At 35.6% G+C, this 24,421-nt stretch overlaps 1 protein-coding gene across 4 annotated transcripts in view; it reads right to left on the reverse strand.

The window, feature by feature from the left end:
* LOC150109791 (uncharacterized) overlaps positions 1–24,421 on the reverse strand; it is a 342,753-nt gene that overhangs the window by 42,633 nt on the left and 275,699 nt on the right. For 3 of the 4 annotated variants that reach the window (XM_090411378.1, XM_090411294.1, XM_090411217.1), the window contains one exon: positions 16,079–16,159. In XM_090411378.1, coding sequence (XP_090267504.1) covers positions 16,079–16,159 — 81 coding nt within the window. The remainder of the gene's footprint in view (positions 1–16,078; positions 16,160–24,421) is intronic. The other variant, XM_090411453.1, reaches the window with a different exon arrangement.

Consider the following 24,421-nt stretch of genomic DNA (forward strand, 5'->3'; position numbering starts at 1 on the left):
AAATGTGTGTGTGTGTGTGTGTGTGTGTGTATGTATGTATATATATATATATATATATATATAGCATAAACAAATATATATGTATTTTTTTTTTACAATTCTGAATGTTAAATTATTTGCTTTATCTTCAAAAACTGATGTCATATTATCTGTAGAATTACAATTAATAAAGACTAATTTCTACTTTTCTATATATATAATTCTAAATAAATAGAAAAGATAACTACTGGCATTCTAAAGATTACATAATATGAGCTCAAAGGAAAAAAAAAACCTTCTTTACAATTAAATGTTTTTGAGAGATGACATTAATTAACATATTAACACTGTATTCAGCTAATAATTCTATAGTTTCATTCTTGACTATGCAAGTAACTTCATATGCAATTATAATCTCAATCCTGCATTATTTTCCTTTAGTTTATTGTATTTATTATTATTAAGTAACACCTCCAGGGAGTCCAAAGACTCATCGAGGAATGGTATCCACTCTACAACTCACTACCAGCCACAACTACACCAATGCCATCTACCGCCAACCACCACCACTATTATTTCCACAACAATCACAAACATCCATGCCCACGGCCTTTTGGATGGAGAGCAGATACGCTAACCACTCGGCCAACTATGGCGGCCAATTATTATTTTATATATATTTAATAAATATAATTAAATATATATAAAATAATAAATAATATTTATTATTTATTTTAATATTCTACTCACTCATTCATCTTGAACTTAATTTGTTTGCAATTATAATCTTGATCTTTCATTATTTTCCTTTAGTTTATTATATTTATTATATATATACACATACATATATTTCAAAAATTTTCTACTCATTCATCCATTCAATTTGTTTTACATCTTGAATTCCTTAGACTTGCTTGCATACATCTTTTAGAAAGAAAGTTTGGTGAAGAGCATCTTTCTGTAACTTCCTGAAGTGAACATGAAGATAATCAATCTGACAATATTTAATTTAGCAGTTCCAAAAACGATTCCAAGAAAAATAATTTTATTATAGATTTTATTATAATAATTATGGAAACAACTACCATGTTAGAGTAAAATTTCAGTTTAATATAAACCAAAATAATCCCTCGACATTTTGACCTCGAGTGTATACACATATATATACAAAGAAACAAGCTGCAATACAATCTACATGGTATGCTAAAGTTACACTGATTTAGTCAACCCTTAAAACTACTGGCCTGACGCTGGTGGGAAAAAAAAACTTACATCAATGCTACAGTCCTGTTATTATTATCATATATATGGTAATAAATATTATTATTAATAATAATAGCAGGACTCTAGCATTGATGTAGTAAGTGTTTTTTTTTTTCACCAGAGGTCAGGCCAGTAGTTTTAACGGTTAACCAAATCAATGTAACTTATTATTATTATTATTATTATTATTATTAAACAAGACCTCATGGAGTCAAAGACTCATCTAGGAGGTCCTTTTATCTCACACACATCTCATCTTGAACTTGAACATACCATGTAGAATGTAGTGCAGCTTGTTTCATTGTATATACGTGTATACTCCAGATGACTTTCATGTGAAGGTAGAAACATCGAGTGATTATTTTGGTTTATATTAAACTGAAGTTTAACTCTAACATGGCAGTTGTTTCCATAATTTTTATAATTCTGATCATCGTGTAACCATGAAAGAAAATAATTTTATTGTAGAATTTGTCTCACTTTATGACTTGCTTCCAATTACTTTGAGCATATAGTATTCTCACTGATATACATATTGAAGGTTTGATACAGTGTACCATCCATTAAAATTAATTTCAGTTTTTTCTTGGGGTTAAGTAAAGATCCATTTAAAATTTTTTTTCCAAGATCACAGGAATCAAATCAGCAGTTTTTCTGCTGCTGCTTCTCTCTCTCTCTCTCTCTCTTCCCTTCTCTAGCTAGTATTTCCATTTCCAGATGATATTTGTCCAAAATGACAACTAACATGCATGCCCATACTCAAGTCATGAGACAACACAGCTGCAATTATCATAGCAATTGCACATTACAATGATTTAGGATTAACTACTATAATAAAACAAAGTATTATTCATATACAACATTAATATGCAAATCAAGGTAAGCAAGTTGACTATTTAAAATATGTCTAATTTTACCTTTGTATTTACTGCTTATTGATAAGAAAGTTTTAGCAATAATAGGTGTGCAAATACAAATAAGAGTTTTTTTCTTTTTGAAGTTTTATCCTGACATGCACTATCCTAATATACACTTAAATGTTATTTACACTCGATTTATATAATGTGAAAACCCAACACGTGAGAATTTACGATGGCTTACTTTTTCTTTGAACAAAAAATTCACACTTGCGATTTTTTTTTATCAGATCTGTCAGCTGTAATTTGTGAGATGTAACTCTCTATCACAAATATCAGAAAAATATTATTCGTTTCCTTCTTTATAACTTTCTATATAATTTATTCAATTCTGTGGAATTATCAAATGTTAGTGTGGACTCTTCACTAGCAGTTAAAAAATGATATTCTAGATATCTTGATAAAATAATACATTAACCTACAAGATGATGTAGTGCATAAGTTAGAATATTTGATGTTAGCTCATCTAAACTACACTTATCTACTGGACCTAAATATTAGTTTACACTTACAGATATAACTAAATTGTCTTTTACAATTCTTACTGTGGATTTGTTGTCTTGAATTTTCTCATGAAGAATTAGATGGCATTTTATTTTATTGACTGTCTTATTATTAAACTGAAAAAACTCCTTCAATAATGCATTTAAATATCTTCTAACCTTATTAAGCTGTCAATCCTTAATTATGCATAACCTCAACCTATCAGAGTGCACATTCAGTACTTTTACTTGGATTCTTCAGACCTTGCATTTCCTGAAAACAACTTTTCTAATATTCTGTATAGAGCTGAAGTCTTTTTGCATAATTTTACCAATCTTTTTAAGGCAAATTATATTTAAAAGCACTAAATCACCAGGAGTAAGATTCTTATATTTTTTCAAATCTGTTTATCAATGCACTTGTCTTCTGGAAACTGACTTTAATCATTATCTTGAAATTAAATGGAGAAAAACAAGTCTAAAGAGAATAATTATGAACTAAATTTATTCAGCTAATAAATTACTATGCCAATATTTCAACATGGTCAGCAAGATAAACAGAGAATATGAAAAGCAGGATCTGTAATACTATGGTAGATTCTAGAAATAATCTCTCCAATTTGTATCAGTTCTAGTATAATAGGAAGGTCCCCCCCTTTGAATCTGGTACTTACTTTACTTTCCGAGTCTGGAACACTAATCATATCCTCTCCATACAAAAAACAGCGGCTTGTATCACCTTGTCATTGACCATCAGAATGTCATCCGTGGAGTACACATCGATTAGATCTGGGCAACATAAAAGATGTTCGTCAGTTTGGACGTCTCTGCAGTCACAGCTGTCATCATCTGCATAACCCCGTTTCATCAGGTTACTTCTGCATCCTCCAAGTGCTATAGGGTAGGTGATATCCCTTGGTTAACTCTTCCTTAATTATGGGGGCTTCTTGAAGTAGAACCGATTCCCTCCATAGAACAAGGCGTCAGGTTTATGGATCCATGGTTTAGTTCTTTACATAAAACTATGCCTCGATTTGAGTCGAGAAGCTGTGATAACATGGCCATACATTGGATGTCTTTCGTCCGTCATCTGCTTTTTTTTCTCCATCTCACCGGCCACTTGACGTCTTATGCCTGGTGGCGCTATGCCTGCTAAAGGATACAGCTTGTTGACTGGGGTTGGTCTTAGGCATCCGGTTATGATCCTAATGGTATCTGGTGATTCACATCCATGGCATGGTTGTCTACAAATGTGAAGTATCGCTACTTCAGAATGGCTGTACTGCAGGTAATAGCGAGAGTGGGTTTCTACGTTTCTCCAGATGGATATGTGATATTTCCTGTTGGTCCAAAATAGGGTAGTCTGCAGAAGCAAGAGATGTTGTAGATCACTTATTAGATGAAGAGTGAGTAGATAAGGGTAAGTAATTATTAGGTATGGCTTGGGAGCAGTGAAGTATGGTATAGCTTTTTAAAACCCTTGAAATTTTTGTGCTCAAGATTTTTTTCTGGATGTATGGCCCCATACATCAAGTGCTGCAGATGTGATCAATTTCTGTGGGGATATGTTCTAGCTCAATAAATAAAATATCAAGGACCTTCCAGTGTGGGCAGTTTTTCAACAGAAAAGGATAAAGATCCAGAAGATAATTGGGTGGCCAGAGTGTCAAGGAAGGACAGATCACTATTGTTTTTCTTTTCAATAGTGAAATGGATCCTCTTGGCTGTTAAGGTGTGCTAAAAACATTCCCAACATATTTCCACCTTTTGGCCAAATGGAGAACACATAATTGTCCACATAGCATAGCCATATTGTGAGTTTGACAGGGGAGGCGGGTTTAGAGTTGTGTTTTCAAAATGTTCCATGAAAAGATTAGTGAGGGGATTAATAATTATACTCTGCATCTGTTTGCAGATTTTTTTCTTGCTATGTAAAACAGCCAGAGCCAGTCATTGTAAAACAAGGCTTCTACGTCAGAAGGAAAGAGCATTTGAAATAGTTCTGAGATTTCTTTTCAAGGTATATATTTGTGACTAGGGAGGCTGTGTCAAAATTGCGATGATGTCAGTGTCTTTAAGAATCAAATGTGACAAGATGAGATGCATGGAGTTTTTAACATAGAAAGAAGTGTTGCCTGTAAAGAGAATTCTTGAGAAGTGTTTGGCCACTTTAGTAAGGGATTCAATACAGTCCACTATGGATCTCAAGTGAGTACTCTGTTTGTGTATTTTGGGTAGTTCATAAATCTGGAAAGTCTGGGATTATATGATTTCAAAGCATTCCAAAAATTATTAAACAAAGTTATATCCTGGTTTCAGGAGACCAGGATATAACTTTAATAATTTTTGGAATGCTCTGTTTGTCTATGTGTGTGCGTGTGTAGGTTGGGATCAATAAATCGGTATAGTTCACCCACGGTTTGTAGATCTCTGCTTGGCATCTTGCCAAGAATAGTCGATTCATGCTGAAGGGTGAAAGAAATGAAGGATGTACGAATTGCTTGCCAACAAGTGAAATCACGTGCTTTATAGGTAAAATTTTCCAACTGTTATACAAGCAACATAGTTAACTACAATGATCATAAAAGAAAATTTAATTTTCCGATGTGTAATAATAAACAACTCATCCCACAATACGGACTGATTACCCTATTATCGGAATGGATTCTCCTCTTGTTGACAAGTGCAGAAGTGGTGAAGGGTCTCAAATCTGTGGGTGAACTATAATTACATCAAGCTCAGAGTAAGATCTACATTTTTTGATTATCCAGTATACCACCATAGGGTTATCATTCTCAGCTTTGATGATGATACTCTTGTGGCATGGCATTTTTAGTGTGACAAGTTCAGCATGGGATAGATTTTTTCAGAAGCTTTGCAGATATTAGAATGTTCGTTATGTCTAACTATATGTTCACTGGGCATCTATAGATGCCATATGGTCACTCTGATGGTCAGTGATGTGCCACACCAGGCTTCGCCATGTAGTCCTGTTGTTTGCTTTTCTGCCTCAACTCTCTGAAGATCAGTCACTCCACACGCACCATCCATCCATCTCATTGATGGTCTACCCCTTCCTCTTTTTCCAGGAACTTTATCTTCTATTACTGTTCTCAGAAGTCCCCTATCATCCTTTCTATGTGTCTAAAATATTTTAACTTTCTTCTGTCAATATCCTTAAGGAGCCTTAAAGTTCTACTGATCTTTTCTAATGCCCATTCATTTGTATGACATCCAGTATATGATATCCTCAACAGCCGTCTGTTGAGGATATCATATACTGGATGGCATTTCTTATCTGACTTCTTTAGGTTTCAAGTCTCACATCCATAAGTCGCTGTTGGAAAAACAACTGCATCCAAATTCTTCAACTTTGTTCCCATGGAGATAGATCCATCCTTCCAGATTTTAGATATGTCTCTGACTGTTGTTTTAGCCATTCCTAACCTTCTTCTGATGTCTTCTGAATAGCAATTCTTCACATTATTAATGGATCCCAGGTACTCAAACTTGATAACTTCCTCAATTCTTTCTCCATTAACGTACACTTGTTTCTCAAGAGCTTCCCTGTTTATATTTCCTTCGAGACTCATAATCTTTATCTTGCTAGGATTGAGTTGAAGTCCTCTGTTATTACTGATCTTGTTAACTTCGTCAAGAATTTGTCCTAGTTCTTCGTTGTCATTACAAAGGAGTACTGTATCATCAGCATACCTCAGATTACTGATCAATCTGAGGTGTGCAGATGCAGATCAAACATAAATCCTGAGCTCATCCAGTGCTTCACACATGATGTCTTCTGCATATATACTAAACAAGTGAGGAGAAAGTAAACATCCTTGCCTAACTCCTTTTCCAACTCGAAGCCAATTGGCCAATCCAACACCTGCTCCATGTACAAGTTGGCTATCAACCTGACAGCCAACTGTGTGTTGAGGAAAACCCATTCTTTTCACTACTTCCCACAGTTTCACATGCTGAGCACAGTCAAAAGCTTTAGAGTAGGCTAAGAAACACATTACCAGAGGGAGTCTGAATTCTTTATATTTTTCTATAATCTGTCTAAGACAAAGGATCTCATCTCTGGTGCCCTTGCTTTTCCTAAAAGATGCCTCAGCATCTTTGCCCCAACTTTGGCCTCAATTCTATTTAGCATATCTTGAATAAAATTTTGCTTACATGATTTTATTCAAGATATGCTTTATTCAACTATAGTTCTTGCACACCTTCATTTCACCTTTCTTATGTAGTGGTACGAAAACCGACTTCTTCCAGTCTCTATCCATTGATCCTGTCTTCTATATCCTTGTAATCAATTATGAAAACACTCTTATCTCTCCATCTCCTGTGGCTTTAATTAACTCTGTTGGGATTTCATCTGCACCAGGGGCCTTATTGCTGTTAAGCTGCTTAACTGCTCTTTCAACTTCATGCCAAAGTGGAGGAGGTTCCAAATCAAAATTCTCCTGGTGAGAGGGAAAATTTTCTTTAACTCCAAATTTTTTTTAACCACTCTGCTGTACAGTTCCTCCAGTATTCTTTCCATCTGATTTTGATTTCCGACTCTTCTGCAACATTCAATTTATGCTTAAACTTATGCTTTAAGTCACGAACTAAATAAAACATTCTTTTATAATTGTGCCTTCTCATCTGGAACTCTATCTCTTTACATTTATTAGTATGAAACTTTTCCTTGTCCTGCTTGATGGCTCTTCTGGCTTCTCTATGTAATCTCTTGTATTCTTCAGTCCCTATGTCTCTTTGTTTTTCCAACTGCCTTCTTTTGATTAATTCCCATGTTGAATCTGATATCCATGGGTCTCTTGGTCTTCTTATTGGGCCGAGATACTTCTTCACTGTATCCTGTATTATCATCTTGACTCCTTCTCAAAGCATTTCTGGTGAGTACTCCTCATTGGTCTCCAAAAATCATCTAACCGAGTTGATGTTTCTTCTGTGAATCTGCTAGGAATTACTCTAACATCCAATCTAGTGAGATGTGCCTGACCTAGAAGTTTTCAGAGTCTTAGTCTTACTTTGGCTCTTTCTAGCTGATGGTCTGTACTGCAATCTGCTCCAGGACAAGCATGATCATCTCTGATGTGATATGCACATCAGAGATGATCATGTTCCATTGCTGGAGAGCCAGGATATAATCAATCTGGTGCCTTGACCTATCAATGTTAGATGTTCAAGTATAGGACCATTGTGGATGTTTCGGGAAGCAGGTATTGGTAATAACTAATCTGTTAGCGTGGGCAAATTCCAACAGTCTTTCATCATGGGTGTTATGTTCACCCAGACCAAACATACCACACTCTGGCCTGACTCTCATACTCTTTCCCACTTTTGCATTTAAGTCCCCTAAGATGTAAAGTATGTCTCTCTTTGGTAGACTATGTCTAGCTAAATATTATTGCTGATATGGAACAGGAGGCGTAGATGCCCTGTTCTGTTTTTATCATTATTTGTAGACTGGATACTTGCTCTGGAGCTAAGGTGAAGTTATGGCTGAGGATAAGTGTAATGATACACTTCTTTCTTGAGCTGAATCGGTAAGAGGTTAATTCCAATCTGCTGTTCTGGTGGAAAATGAGAGTTCTGTATTTTCTTGGCTCAATTGTTGAATTTTTGCATATGGCAAGCCTTCACTTTTTAAAATTCTTTTTGCAGTAAAGTGTTGGAGACATTTAAAAGAATCATCCATAGAAAACACAAACCTAATTTTCCACAAGAACAGACTGTAATTAATCTATTGTCAATTCAGCTCAAGAAAGAAAGAAGCCATCAGTGCTCTCAGCCTTGGCCATAACTTTTCCACAGCTCCAAAGCAAGCACCCAGTCTACAAATAATGGCAAATTAGAACAGGGCATCTACAGCATCCCCTCCAATATCATCAATATATTTGACTAGGCCCAACTAATATTCTAAAATCTGCAAAGCTTTTAATCTGACTATGTTTGAACAATGTTGATCTTACTAAGAGATCATTCTACTTACTACTTAATTGAGACTGACTCTACCAAAAAAAATGCAAAATTTATTAGACAAAATTATAACCTTGTGTCCTAAAATGATTCAAAAATTTATAATCTCAGGCTTTTGAGGATTCATGGACTACCAAAAATACATAAATAGAACATACCCTTGAGAGATTTAAAATGGACAGTATTGGTTCCCCTACTTATAAAGTGGCCAAATACTTCTTAGCTCATGAAATAATAGCCCATGGGGTACATTAAAAACCTTGTATATTTCAGATCTTGATTGTCCAACTTGATCTATAAAGATACTGACAATATGATCATTTTTCATGTAATCTCCATATTCATGAATGCATCCTTAAAAGAAACATCAGAACTACAGACTCTCTTTCCTCTGACACAGCAGTCTTATTCAGTTTTACCATAAACTTAGGCTATTTTACATGACAAGAAAAAACCTACAAGGCTGAAGGCATAACTGGGCCCCACTCCCTCACTGGCCTTTTCATGAAACATTTTGAAAACAAAACCCTAAACCTGGTACTTCTCTCCCATCAAACCCACAATGGTGGGGAAACATTTTTACCACAATTCAACAGCCAACACTTGAGGTTTGTTTCACAGTTTAAAAGAAAAACAATAGTTGTTTGCCTTTCCTCAAAACTCTTGCCACCTGACCTCCCAACAAATCCTTATCCTTTTCTGTTTACCAAAAACCTACCCGCAATGGAAGATACATATATAAAATGCCACATTCCCCCCCCCCCCAACTACCACCATCACTGCTCTAAGCAATATGGTGTTACGGAAAAAAAAACTTAGCTAATTAAGCTAGACTCATTTGCTTGAACCAGACTAGTTTATCCACAGGAATCAAGTACATCTGCAATATTTCAGACAGTAACTTTTCCCTTCATAAAATCAACAGAACACTCAATGCCAACCCCCCCCCCCCACCACCAAATCCAGGACACAAAAAAACCAATTGTCTTTACAAATGGTGCAGCTTAGAAAAAATTTCAAGAGATTTTAAAAAAGGTGGTATGACATACAGACTGCCTTAAAGCCATACCAAAAATTAGATAACCAAAAGATTCTCTCCATCTTCTAGACAGGATTCTCAAAGTGGTTGGTAAAAATTCTGTGGGTCATTAGTTCTTAATAAAGCCAGTGGGCTCAGTAAGATTATTTTAAAGGTCTTTAAAGAAAATATTTCCTCTCAAAGATTCTAGAAATCTAGAGTTAGTATACAAAACAAGTCATTAACTTGGGAAGTCAGCAAAGTGGCTTATCCTCATGCATTAAATTATTTTAGTTAGTCCAAGCAGATTTTTGTTCAAGTGGTTATGATCAGTTTCCTTTTAACGCCACTGCAGTTGTCAAATTCAATGCTATTTCTAGTGTCACTAGATATTTTCGTTCTGCAGTGTTTGGGAGTGGATTATTTATTTTGTTGTAATAGTTCTTAATTAAAATAATTATTTTAGTGGAGTCTGAGTTGCGTTGATATAATTTCTTATGGAAAATCCCTAATGATCATGTGTGATGCAAAAAAGAAAGTGTCTTCAATATTTGATAGAATATTTAAATTTCAGGTTTGTGCCTTCTCCCAGTAATGAAACAAAACCAATGTGCCTTATGTTAGAAAATATTTAGTAATGATGCTACGAAACCTTCAAAAATGAAAGAACATTTAAAAACACAGCATAATGATAAAAGCAACAAAGACCTTGAATATTTCAAGACAATAAAGGAAAAAGTATTTATATCATCAACATCATCATGATAGTACTACATGAAAAAAATTACATTACTAACTTCCTATCTACAATTTTCCTCCAAATCAGTCTGTTACTTGTCAAGACTCCAACATTATCAGATCTTATATTTCTATCGTCTAAAGCACTTTGTACCGTACCAATCCACCTATATCTTGGTCTTCCTCTCGGTCGTTTTCCTGCCAACCTGGCAGAGAACACTTGTTTTGCTAATCTTTCCTCGCCCATTCTGTTTAAGTGACCATACCACCTGAGATTAGCTCTGCTAACGCATTCCTGGATGCTGACAATGTCAGGTTCTTTCCTAATATCCTCGTTTTTAATATGATACTGCCATTGATGCCATCTGTTCACGCCTATAATCTTTCTCAGGACTCTCATATCTGCAGTCTCTAGTCTTTGGTCAAGTGTTTTACTTCTGACCCAGCTCTCAGATCCATAAGTTAAAACTGGTTTGAACACTGTCTTGTATACAGCTAATTTAGTGTTCCGACTAATTTCTCTCTTATTCCATATGAATTTATTCAATTGACTTCCCACCATACCAGCTTTGCTGATTCTGTTGTCTATTTCTATATTTAATTTACCATCTTCAGTAAAAATCGTGCCTAAATAGCTGAAATGTTTTACTTGTTCCACAGGTTCTCCATTCACAACACAGTTGACATTTTCAACAATTTTACCTATTTTCATTGTCTTTGTCTTTTTATTGCTGACCTTCATACCATATCTATTACAACAGCTACTCAATTTAGTCAGAGAATCTTGCAGACTTGTAGAGGATTTATTTAGAAGTATAACATCATCCGCATAAAGCAAAGAGCTGACATCAACATCTCCAATTTTGATATCATGTTTAATACCACTTTCCTTCATAATGTGATCCATATAGATAATGAATAACAGAGGGGATAATGTACATCCTTGTCTCACACCAGATTTAACATTAAACCATCTTCCTGTACTTCAATTCGAACTGCTGACTTACAACTCAAATAAAGACTAAGTATTACTTGATATAATGTCCCATTGACACCATATAACTGCAGCGTATTGAATAGCTTCTCTCTTGGCACCTTGTCATATGCCTTTTCCAGATCGACAAAACTTAAATACAGATCTTTGTTATATTCCCATGCTTTCTCGACTATTTGTTGTAAAGTGAAGATCTGATCCTGACAGCCTCTATTTGGCCTGAATCCAGCTTGTTCTTCACCAAGCTTTTCTTCCACAATTCTTCTCAACCGTTTCTCAAGTATACTTGCATAGATCTTGCCAGGAACACTAAGTAGGGAAATACCTCTGTAATTCTCACATGCAGTTTTATTTCCCTTTTTATATATGGGTACTATGAGAGCTCTACTCCAATCATCGGGAATTCGTCCCTCTGTCCAGGCTTTCTGAACTATGCAGTGCAGCCACTGTAAGACTCTTATACCACCATAATTCAGCATTTCTGGTCGAATATCATCTACTCCTGCTGCCTTTCCACATTTCAAGCCTTTGATGGCTTTTTCTACTTCAAGTATGGATATGTATTCCTGACTGCATGCCTGGTGAGTGTTTTTTACCACTGTGCTGTTATCACTGCTTGTTTCATTTAGCAGTTTTTCAAAGTAATTACTCCATACTTCAAGGATATCTTTTTCTCCCGTTTTCATGTCACCTTTATCATCTCTAATTCCTTTTATAGCACTCTTTCCTCCATTCTTAAGCTTCTTCAACAACCTCCAGAATATTTTGCCACCTTCTTGATATTTATTTTCTATATTCTTGCCAAAGTCCTCCCATGACTTTTGTTTAGCTAGTTTTACAGAGTGTTTAGCATTCTTGCATTTGTCTCTATATTCTCTAAGAGCACAAGCTGACTTATTTGACAGGAACTTTTGGTATGCTTTCTTCTTTTCCTTCACTGCCTCTTTAACCTCCTGTGTCCACCAAGGAGTTCTGATTTTTTTATCCTTACAAACAACCTCACCACATGCCTCTCTGGCAGAATCAATCAATGTTTTCTTCAGAGTTTGCCACCGAATCTCCAAGGTTTGATTCCTGTTCTCAAACTCTTTCGTTTTTCCTTCAATAATCTTTGTGTATTTTAGTCTACAGCTCACATCTGAGAGCTGCTCAACTTTTATTCGCTTTAAAACTTTCTTACATGTTATTCTTTTCAATATGAAATTCAATTTTATCCTGCTCAAGACTAAATAGTGATCACTTCCAATTTCAATTTGGTTATTATTTTGGTTCTCTTAAAGGGTGTTGGAAGGTTTCCGGTCCTTAAAATGTGAGAAAAGAATCTTGATAGCCATTGACGAGCATTTTTTCCACAGTTTACCAAGAATTCAGGGTGAACACCATCAAAGCCTGGTGCTTTGCCAGTTTTGACCTCCTTCAAGGCCTCAGTTGTTTCGTCTGTGGTAATTTCTCTTGAAAATTGGGAACTGCCATCTGCACTTTGTCATAAGTTTTTGAGTGTTCGTTTAATTCTAGTGTGTGTTGATGATCTCGAGGGGCTCTAGACAGCGAGGTTATTCTACAGGCAATTTGATCTGGAGTCACCAAAGGATCTTTACGAGTGATTGGGTTACTTTCACCTAACTTCTTTAATAGGCTCCATGCTTTTCTACTTGATTTTTTCAAGTCTAAGTCCTCTGTACTTTTTATCCATTTTTTTCTGTGCTCATTATCAAGCTTCTGGAATAATTCGTCAGCTATGTCACAGTCACCAGATTCTAAGCAGACTTGGTATAGCTCTTCGCAGTCTTTATTCCAGCCAGGTATGTATTCCTTTCGGAAACCCCTTGGAATATACTTCGCTGTTGATATGACTGCTCCAATAAATCTGTTGTAATTTTCACTCACAGGAGGTATCCATCTTACTATTTTATCCAGTTCTTGTGAAAAATCTGGCCATTTTGCTTTTCTAAAATTCCATCTTGGTCGTGGAATAGACCGTATTATTGGTATTTGTATTCCTACTTCTACCAATACTGGGCAATGTTGGCTGTGTGAAAAATCTTCAAGGACTTGTCTTGTTGTTTATTGGTTGATTTTGCAAATTTTGGGTAACAAAGCAGAGGTCTGGGTTGTATTCCCCTTTGCATCAAATATTAAACTAAGATTGTTTTGCTCAGCCCAGTTTGTTAATGCTTCACCATTTTCATCATTATTATTGTAATTCCACATGATGTGATGGCTGTTAAAATCTCCTATGTAAATAGTAGGATGTGGAAATATGGGAATTACTTCAGGTGGCCATTCTACCAGGGAAGGCTTATAGATGTTAATTACTGTGAGATCTTCAATTTTGGCTATGATAGTGTGTATATTCTGATTAATATTTGCTGATATTAAGTGGGCATGCTCTATATTATTGCATACATAAGTTGCACAGCCATGAGCTTGGTGATATGTAGCTCCTGGTATATCGTACCCTGCAATTTTTCCTCTAGATTTCAATTGTTGTTCATTAGATGTGTGCATCTCTTGAATGACAGATATGTCTATATCATTTTCTCAAAGGATTTTTGAGAGATATTAACTTTTAGCAAAGCCAATTCCTTCAATGTTGAGTTGGCAAATCTGGAAATTAGCAACTAGTTTTCTTTTCTTGACTTCTCTTCATTTCTTGTGGTCCTGAAAAGGACTGTTTGGTGATTGCATAGCTTGTAATTTCATGTGTCTATAGCCAGGAGATCGTTAAGATAGGTCTGGCTGCCAGTAGCCGCTCTAGCTCATTTAGCATTACCCAGGGTGCACCATGTGGAAGCGAGCTAGGAATACACCAAAGACTAGAGACCACTGATACTGAGAAAGCTTAGGGGCATGAACAAACGCATCAATGGCAATATCATGTTAAAAATGAGGATATTAGGAAAGAAACTGACATTGTTAGCATCCAGGGATGTGTTCGGAGCTAATCTCAGGTATGATCACTGAAACAGAATGGGAGAGGAAAGATTATCAAAACAAGTGTTCTCTGCCAGGTTGGCAGGAAAAAGACCCAGAGGAAGACCAAGATATAGGTAGATTGATACAGTAAAAAGTGCCTTAGAAGACAGAAATATAAGATCTGATAATGTTGGAGTCTTGACAGATAACAGACTGATTTAAAGGAAAATTGTTGATAGGAAGTCAGTAATGATGTAAGTTTTTATGCAGAACTATCATGCTATCCTGTACATCTCTTCAGGAATTTCATGATGATGATGAGATTTAGTCTTTTCCTTTTGCAAGTCTTTGCATTTTGGTGTATGATTGAAAAAGTTGAATGTATGTTCTGATATCAATTGGCAAAAATTTAATATATATGATTCCACATTGATGGGACTTATTGCCAGAAAAAAACAATTTTTCTTACTAATTACTTTTTGAATTTAGAGTATAATTGTAAACGTATCTGAAATTTTTTGATAAGAATTAAAAAAAAAAATGTTTTGAAATTATAATGACTGGACATTTTATTAAGTTTTTATCACATAGGTAAATTGGAATCTGTTACTTTCTGATGAATATGTACTACGGAGAAAACTTATCAATGAATCTTGTAATAAGTATTCAATATTACAGTTTTATAGTCTTCCAATATTCTTAACTTTAGTTTCAACCTCTGAAGCAAGCTAAATGTTACACCATCTGATTCTTTAAAGAAGGTGGAATTGGATATTCTGTAAACATACTTATACCTTTCTAGATTTCTGGTTTCTATACTTATAAATTGAACAACAGTAAAGATTATGTGCCATTATGATCTCAGCGATGTGATCTCATGCCAGATAACTTATATTTATAGAATATATCTCCTGAAAAGTGTACCGATGTACTGACTGATAGCTGTATACACATTCTTTAACAGTAATGAATTTTGCAATTTTTCTAACTACAGAAATGAAATGCTTTTACTATTTTTTTATACTGATTAGAAAAAGTGATAATATGAAAACAGCTAATATAACATCATCATCATCAAATTCCTGCCATGTATCCGTAAGGGGTGTATATAGGACTGAGAATTAATCAATGTTTTCTTCACAGTCTGTCAATGGGTCTCCAAGGTTTAACTGCTGTTTTCAAACTCTTTCCTTTTACTTCCAATAATATTTGCAAACTTAAATCCACCTCAGAAAACTAGTTTACTTTGATCCTTTTTAAGTTTCTTAATTTCTTTTTTTTCGACATGATATTCAATTTTGTTTTTCTATATTAAATGGTGATAATTTCCTATTTAAAATCCCCTGTATGCCATTGTGTCCAAAACTATTGTGAAAATATTTCAATCCACAATAACATAGTCAATGAGACTTCTTATTTTTTGTATCTTATATACCTTGCAACTGACAGATAGAAATATCAAAAATATATAATTTCAATATGTTTAATCTCTCTGTGATTCTGTAAATAGTCTGACATAAATAGCTCATGCCTAAATACTAACATATCTTACTGAATACATTAACTGAAGATGCATTAAGAAAATGTAAGCAGTTCCTTCAACACATTCACACCCAACATGCTTCCTAACCATATCCTCATGCACTTCTGAAATACATTAAAAAATAAAACGCTTATATTAATCCAATGCATGTATAATAAAATTCTACAATAATAATAAAAAAATTAATTAATGACTTGATAATTTAAGAATTAATTTTAAATTAAAATGAAATTAACTCACATGAGCAGCACATGTGCAGCTTGCATCAGTGAAAGCTGAAATACCATAGCATGAAATTACACCTGATAGTGTGTTTATGATCTGTCAAATAAATACAAATATGAAATGTTTTAAAATACATACAAGTTCTAAATACTCAAAGGCAATTATGTCATCATAATCAAATTCCTGATATTATTATTGATGTTATTTATTTTTTATATCATCCCTCCCCTCCCATACACACACACACAAAAGAGGCTGCAAAACCTATAGTAAAGCAATGTCATGTGTAGGCAGAGGTAAGTGAAAAGTAATCTATTGATATTCTTTTTAAAGAGATGGAAATTGTAGTCTGGAGAAATAACTTCACGAGAAACTGTTCCACAGAACTGATGTAATTGGAATGAAAGATGAATAAAAGAAACAGATTTGCAGAGCAATTCAAATGTAAATGGATACTAGATAGCTATTGCTTGGTTTTATTGGTATGTTTAGCAGAAATGGAGGGGGGGGTACAATGAGAAAGAACTAACAGACATACCCTTTCTGGACACCAAGAAATTTTAGAGAGGTTTTTTTTTGGTACACCATTGCAAATGTGGGATGAACTGATAAGCAGCAATGTCTTCCGTGAAAAAAAGTCCAAGATTGCTGGAAGCTGAAGACACTATAGAAGTGATTTGTTTGAGTCAGGAAAGATTAAAGGCAAGTGTAACACTGAGATGAGAGATCCGGTTTTGACTATGAGCCAAGCATTATCAATGGCAAGAGAAAAAGAACCAGTCTTTTTTTTTTTTTCTTACAAAAAAACTGTATTTGGAAGTAGTGAAAGGGCAGCTAGGTTATCATCATCTCATCGAAAGAAACAAATCAGTGTTCATGGTAATAATTGCAGAAGATACTGAAGCTTGCAATGCTTGAGCACCCTAAGGTTTGCTATATGAGTAGGAAAAATAGAGCATTATTATCAGCTAAACTATGGATGAGAAATAAGGTCAGCGAGGTAATGTTATTTAGGTATATTAGAAAGAGGATTTATGCATATGTGTAAAATAACAAATCCTGATGAACACTAAAAATTAAAGATACCAAGAAATTTATATTATTATTATTATTATTATTATTATTATTGTTCCGGGAAACTCCAAGGAATCGACAGACTCATCGAGGGAGGCCCTAACATCATGTCAAGAACAACTATTCAACATTCACACAGTATCTATCATACCTTGCCTTGAACTCATTCACGGTCGTAGCACCCACAACAGACTCTGGAAGCTTATTCCACTCATTTACCACTCTCCAAGTAAAGAACCTAGCTCTAACACCCTTGTCAACCACGCTCTTGCCCAGCTTCCATGCATGGCCCCTAGTCCTCCCACCACCAGTCATATTTTCAAAAATATCTTCTGGATCAATCTTATAAAAACCCTTCAGTAATTTGAATGTCTCAATCATATCACCCCTCCTTCGCCTATCGTCCAATTTCTGCAACCCACAAATCTTCAACCTATTCTCATAAGGTTCATTCCACAGACCTGCTATCATCTTGGTCACTCGTCTCTGGACCCTCTCCACTTCCTCCCCATCACGAAGAAACCCTGTTGCCCATAGCTGGGCACAGAAGTCCAGATGGGGTCTTATCAAGGCTCGATACAGAGGAACAACAACTTGTTCGTCTCTGCATGTTAAAGTATTTTTCAGAAGCCAAGTGATTTGGTGAGCTGTTTTAGTTACTTTTGCAATGTGCCCCCTAAACTTCAACACCCTATCCACCAACACTCCCAAATCCCTGGCCTCATCAATCTCCTGGAGTATGGTTCCACCAATGCGATATACTGCTGCTATTCTTTTCACCCCAAAGTGCATAACCTTACACTTTGCCACATTAAATTGACATCCATTTTTCCTAGCCCAGTCCTCCAAACTATCCAAATCATCCTGTAAAATTTTGACATCCTGTGCACTCACAATTGCTCTACCCAACTTTGCATCATCAGCAAACAAGTGAACACTTCCTCTCAGATACTTTTCAATATCATTGATGAACAAATTGAAAAGCAGTGGTCCAAGAACAGAGCCCTGTGGCACTCCACTAGTCACAAGACGTCTTTTAGACTCCACTCCTGAATAAACCACTCTTTGATATCTCTCCTTCAACCACCCTCTTATCCATCTCACCAACCCTATATCTATACCCATCTGCTCCAGTTTACTGATTAGGGTTCCATGTGGTATCCTATCAAAGGCCTTGGCAAGGTCCAGTAGTATCACTGTAAACCCATTACCCCTATCCAGTTCAGCCGTCACTGTGTTATAAAACGTGAGCAAGTTACTGAGGCATGATCTACCCTTCACAAAACCATGTTGTCCCCCATACAATATCCCATTTTCATCTATCCAATCCTGTATTCTTTTCTTGACTAATTTCTCTAAGACCTTGACAATGATTCCTGATATGCTAATCGGTCGGTAATTTAAAACAGCAGTCTCGGAACCACCTTTATGCAGTGGAACTATTTTCCCCTCTTTCCACTCCCTCGGGACTAACCCAGACCCGAGACTCAAATTAAACAAAACAGTCAAGGGTACTGACAATTCTTTAACTGCTTCTCGTATGACACGAGCTGGTATACAATCCAATCCCACAGATGTATTGACATTGAGGTTATGCAATAGATTATACAAAATATACTTGGTTAAAAATTTCCAACAACTTGATGACCACGTGCATTAATAAAAAATTTTAAAAGTGAAAACTGCCCCACCACCATTACTCACAGTGAACAACAAAAGAAAACAGATGACTGAATTACAAAGAATAGAAAGCAGACCCTAAGAAGTTTGCCAAGCAGCCCTCCAAGTGAAACTGCACAAGTTTCTCCAACTGTTTCAATTGTTTATGGCCAGAGGTGGCCTATATTATTACTTACACATCTTCATGGAGTCTGAAAACTCACTGGAGGAGACACACATACACCAAAGACTTACCACTGACTCTGCCAAACGATTCACCACTCTTTTCAAACAAATAATTTAGTCCCCTTGTCCTACTAACCACACTCTTACAATAATTTCCAGGGGTAACTACTTATTCTCTCTTCTTGTCATTGATTGAAAAAATTCATCAATCCTATATAAAAAAAAAAATCCTTTAATAACTTATATATTTCTATTTTTCCATATTGATAAACTTTCCTCTCCACCTTCCTTAACCTTAAAGAACCTCATGCACACGTGTAGTAGATCAGATGTACCAATAACTAACTCTTGTAAATGAAGAGGATTATAACCTCCTTAACTCTGTTGATCAGTGTGTTTTTCAATTACCAGATTAGATTACCAGAACAGTTAGGTAATCTAATGACCTATTGTGGCCACTTTTGCAATACATCCTCTGAATTTCAATCCTGAACCACAATCAAATTCCTGTACATCATTTCCATCAATGAAAACTTTGCATAACTTTACAATTCGAAATAACTAGAAACCATTATCCTTTACCCATGCAACCAGTCTATTTCAATCATCCTACAGGATCTCTAGATCATCTTTATTATGATTATTGTTCTAACAGTTTTGCATCATCAACAAACTGCTGGATATTTATCTTTAAATTATTTCTTCTCAACTGTCTGGTCCAACTGTCAATTTGCTATGAAAAGTAATTAAATTGCCAAGGCAAGATCCAATCATCGCCCCCCCCCCCCCCCCAAACAGTATTCTCATATGATTTCAGGAGTGATGGTTAAGGAAATAATGGAGAAATTAGGAGGCAGAATACCCTTCCTACTCAAAAAGGGTGTGAGAATATGATGTATCATATTCTTATCCACTCTTTCTGAATTATGCCTCCGATCTTCTTGAGTAGCTTAACCACCACTCCTGAAATAGTGATCAGTCTAAAATTTGATATTCTATCTTGGAGTCTGCTTTATGCAATGTAAATATTTTGCCTTCTTTCCACTCACCTGACACTTTTCCAGATCTGAGACTTAAACAGCCTGGTCAGAGGCACTGCCAATTCCAGTGCACATTCTTGTCATACCTAGGACAATAGCATATCTAATTCCACAATCATATTTTGCACTAAGATTTTTGCAGTACCCTAAGCATTTCCAATCAATTTACCTCAATTTTTACATCAGTGCTTATTTGCATCTGGCACTATATCATCATCTAGATGCTAAAATGTGTGCAAGATGGTCACTCAACAAGTCAACTATTTCGTATGCTTCTGCCTTTTTCTCCCTACTTTCCACATCCTTTTACCATCTCCTAGGTGCTGCTAACACCTTTTTTCTGGCCCATTCTTATAACACAATATTGCTTTAAGATGCTCCCTTAGCTTTCTTGTCAAAAACACATATCCTGTAATTTTGCATATATACCTTCTTAACTGAAAATTCCAAGTGTTTGGCAACTTCACAAGCCAAGGCTCCATGTTATTCATTACTCAATCCATTTAGAAGCAATGTTGTTGCCAAGGCTACTGACAAATCCTCTGATGCTATCACCAGATCTGGCACTCCACTCTCAAACCACAACTCTATGCCATTTTATGTAATTATTCCATAGGAACTGTACAAAATGAAAATTTCTCCCCTGCTTCCAGTTTATATCATCTATAGCTTTTAGTTGACCAAATTGTATTCTAATTGGCTTAAACCAAAATAAAAAATGATGGTACAACATGACAGAATTTCATGGCAGCTCTGGCGCCACCCAGTTAAACAACACCTCCATTGTTTTCGCCAGGGGAACCAGGGCAAGTAGCGAAAAGTCAGCCAATGGAACAAATCCTAAAACCCACCCCAACTCAATATCACCAGAGTTCAAGATTGCCACAATCAACATAAGAAGCCTGAACAGCAAAGAAATGGAATTAGCTGATGAATTGGATAAGTGCCAAATCGATATAATAAGGGTGACTGAAACAAAAATGGCAAAAACTGGTGATATCTTTCTGAGCAATAAATACAAAATGTTAGAAAAGAAGGAGAAGCCATAGTATTCAACACAAAATACGAGGCTAATATTCTTGAATGGCAGGCAATTTCAGGCAGAGTGATGTGGGCAAATATGAGAATGGGGAACTGGACAATGAGACTTATTTGTGTCTATGGTGCCACAGAAGGTTCTCCTACGGTAGAAGTGGAGGAATTTTTTGAGGCTTTAGAAAAAGCAACTGATACAATGAAAAAGGAAAAGTTGGTCCTTGTTGGGGATCTAAATAGCAGAGTAGGAAATGATTGTCAGACATACAAAAATATTTTGGGAAAATTTGGAGAAAATTTTACCAAAATTTTTCTCCAAATTTTACATATTTTTTTCAAATAATGGCAAATGCTTGTCTGATTTCTGCTCAGGACATGGACTGGTTATTACTAACACAATGTTCCAACATAAAAATTGGAAGTGATCACTATTTAGTCCTGAGCAGGATAAAATCGAATTTCATATATTGAAAAGAAGAACATGCAAGAAAGTTGATTACTGGACCATGTGATATTGGGATCTACTTCATGCTGAGCAAGACCAGTGTTAGATACTGAATGGAGAACTTCTTGACAAGTTATTCATTCAGGATCTAACATGTAAGCTTTACAAAATTACAAAGAAATTTGCATAATACCTGCTTACCAGCAGAAGGTGAGAAACACCTAAGTGGTTGTATATGAAAGTACGTATCAGTATAATATATTGGAATATATTTATTGTAAAACAGAAAGCTAAAAATTAAGAATAATGTCAGATTAGCATTTCATGTAAATAAATAATGGCTTAATTTATGTATTATCAAACTATCATAAAATCGTAAGTCGCTAGGTAAGAAATGACATCATCATCATCATCATCATCAAATTCCTGCCATGTACCCTCAAGGGGTGTACAGGATATGACAGTACTACATGAAAAAATTACATCATTACTAACTTCCTATCTACAATTTTCCTCCAAATCAGTCTGTTACTTGTCAAGACTCCAACATTATCAGATCTTATATTTCTATCGTCTAAGGCACTTTGTACCGTATCAATCCACCTATATCTTGGTCTTCCTCTGGGTCGTTTTCCTGCCAACCTGGCAGAGAACACTTGTTTTGCTAATCTTTCCAATCCCATTCTATTTAAGTGACCATACCATCTGAGATTAGCTCTGCTAACACATTCCTGGATGCTGACAATGTCAAGTTCTTTCCTAATATCCTCATTTTTAATATGATATTGCCATTGATGCCATCTGTTCACGCCTCTAATCTTTCTCAGGACTCTCATATCTGCGGTCTCTAGTCTTTGGTCAAGTGTTTTACTTCTGACCCAGCTCTCAGATCCATAAGTTAAAATTGGTTTGAACACAGTCTTGTATACAGCTAATTTAGTGTTCCGACTAATTTCTTTCTTATTCCATATGAATTTATTCAATTGACTTCCCACGATACCAGCTTTGCTGATTCTGTTGTCTATTTCTATATTTAGTTTACCATCTTCAGTAAAAATTGTGCCTAAGTAGCTGAAATGTTTTACTTGTTCCACAGGTTCTCCATTCACAACACAGTTGACATTTTCAATGATTCTGCCTATTTTCATTGTCTTTGTCTTTTTATTGCTGACCTTCATACCATATCTATTACAACAGCTATTCAATTTAGTCAGAGAATCTTGCAGACTTGTAGCGGATTTCTTTAGAAGTATAACATCATCCGCATAAAGCAAAGAGCTGACATTAACATCTCCAATTTTGATATCAGGTTTAATACCACATTCCTTCATAATGTGATCCATATAGATAATGAATAACAGAGGGGATAATGTACATCCTTGTCTCACACCAGATTTAACATTAAACCATCTTCCTGTACTTCCTTCAATTCTAACTGCTGACTCACAACTCAGATAAAGACTAAGTATTGCTTGATATAATGCCCCATTGACACCATATAACTGCAGCGTATTGAATAGCTTCTCTCTTGGCACCTTGTCATATGCCTTTTCCAAATCGACAAAACTTAAATACAGATCTTTGTTATATTCCCATGCTTTCTCGACTATTTGTCGTAAAGTGAAGATCTGATCCTGGCAGCCTCTATTTGGCCTGAATCCAGCTTGTTCTTCACCAAGCTTTTCTTCCACAATTCTTCTCAACCGTTTCTCAAGTATACTTGCATAGATCTTGCCAGGAACACTCAGTAGGGAAATACCTCTGTAATTCTCACATTCAGTTTTATTTCCCTTTTTATATATGGGTACTATGAGAGCTCTACTCCAATCATCGGGAATTCGTCCCTCTGTCCAGGCTTTCTGAACTATGCAGTGCAGCCACTGTAAGACTCTTATACCACCATACTTCAGCATTTCTGGTCGAATATCATCTACTCCTGCTGCCTTTCCACATTTCAAGCCTTTGATGGCTTTTTCTACTTCAAGTATGGATATGTATTCCTGACTGCATGCCTGGTCAGTGTTTTTTATCACTGTGCTGTCATCACTGCTTGTTTCATTTAGCAGTTTTTCAAAGTAATTACTCCATACTTCAAGGATATCTTTTTCTCCTGTTTTCATTTCACCTTTATCACCTCTAATTCCTTTTACAGCACTCTTTCCTCCATTCCTAAGCTTCTTCAACAACCTCCAGAATATTTTGCCACCTTCTTGATATTTATTTTCTATATTCTTGCCAAAGTCCTCCCATGACTTTTGTTTAGCTAGTTTTACACACTGTTTAGCTTTCTTACATTTGTCTCTGTATTCTGTAAGAGTAAAAGCTGACTTATTTGCCAGGAACTTTTGATATGCTTTCTTCTTTTCCTTCACTGCCTCTTTGACTTCCTGTGTCCACCAGGGAGTTCTGATTTTTTTATCTTTGCACACAACCTCACCACATGCCTCTCTGGCAGAATCAATCAATGTTTCCTTCAGAGTTTGCCACTGAATCTCCAAGGTTTGATTCCTGTTCTCAAACTCTTTCATTTTCTTTTCAATAATATTTCTGTATTTTAGTCTACAGTTTACATCTGAGAGCTGCTCAACTTTTATTCGCTTTAAAACTTTCTTACATGTTATTCTTTTCAATATGAAATTCAATTTTATCCTGCTCAAGACTAAATAGTGATCACTTCCAATTTCAAATCCTCTGTACACTCTGGTGTCCTGCACCAGGGAGAAAACATCACTATCAACAATAACATAGTCAATGAGACTTTTCTTATTCCTAGCCTCTTCTCTCCATGTGAATTTGTGCACATTTTTATGTTGGAACATGGTGTTAGTAATAACCAGTCCATGTCCTGAGCAGAAATCCAACAGATATTTGCCATTATTATTAGCTTTGCTCTTTTCTCCAAATTTTCCCAAAATATTT

The sequence above is a fragment of the Typopeltis vanoorti genome, chromosome 1 (genome assembly GCF_054136105.1).
Source record: "Typopeltis vanoorti isolate ZY-2024b chromosome 1, IOZ_Tvanoo_1.0, whole genome shotgun sequence".
In the NCBI taxonomy this organism is placed as follows: Eukaryota; Metazoa; Arthropoda; class Arachnida; order Uropygi; family Thelyphonidae; genus Typopeltis; species Typopeltis vanoorti.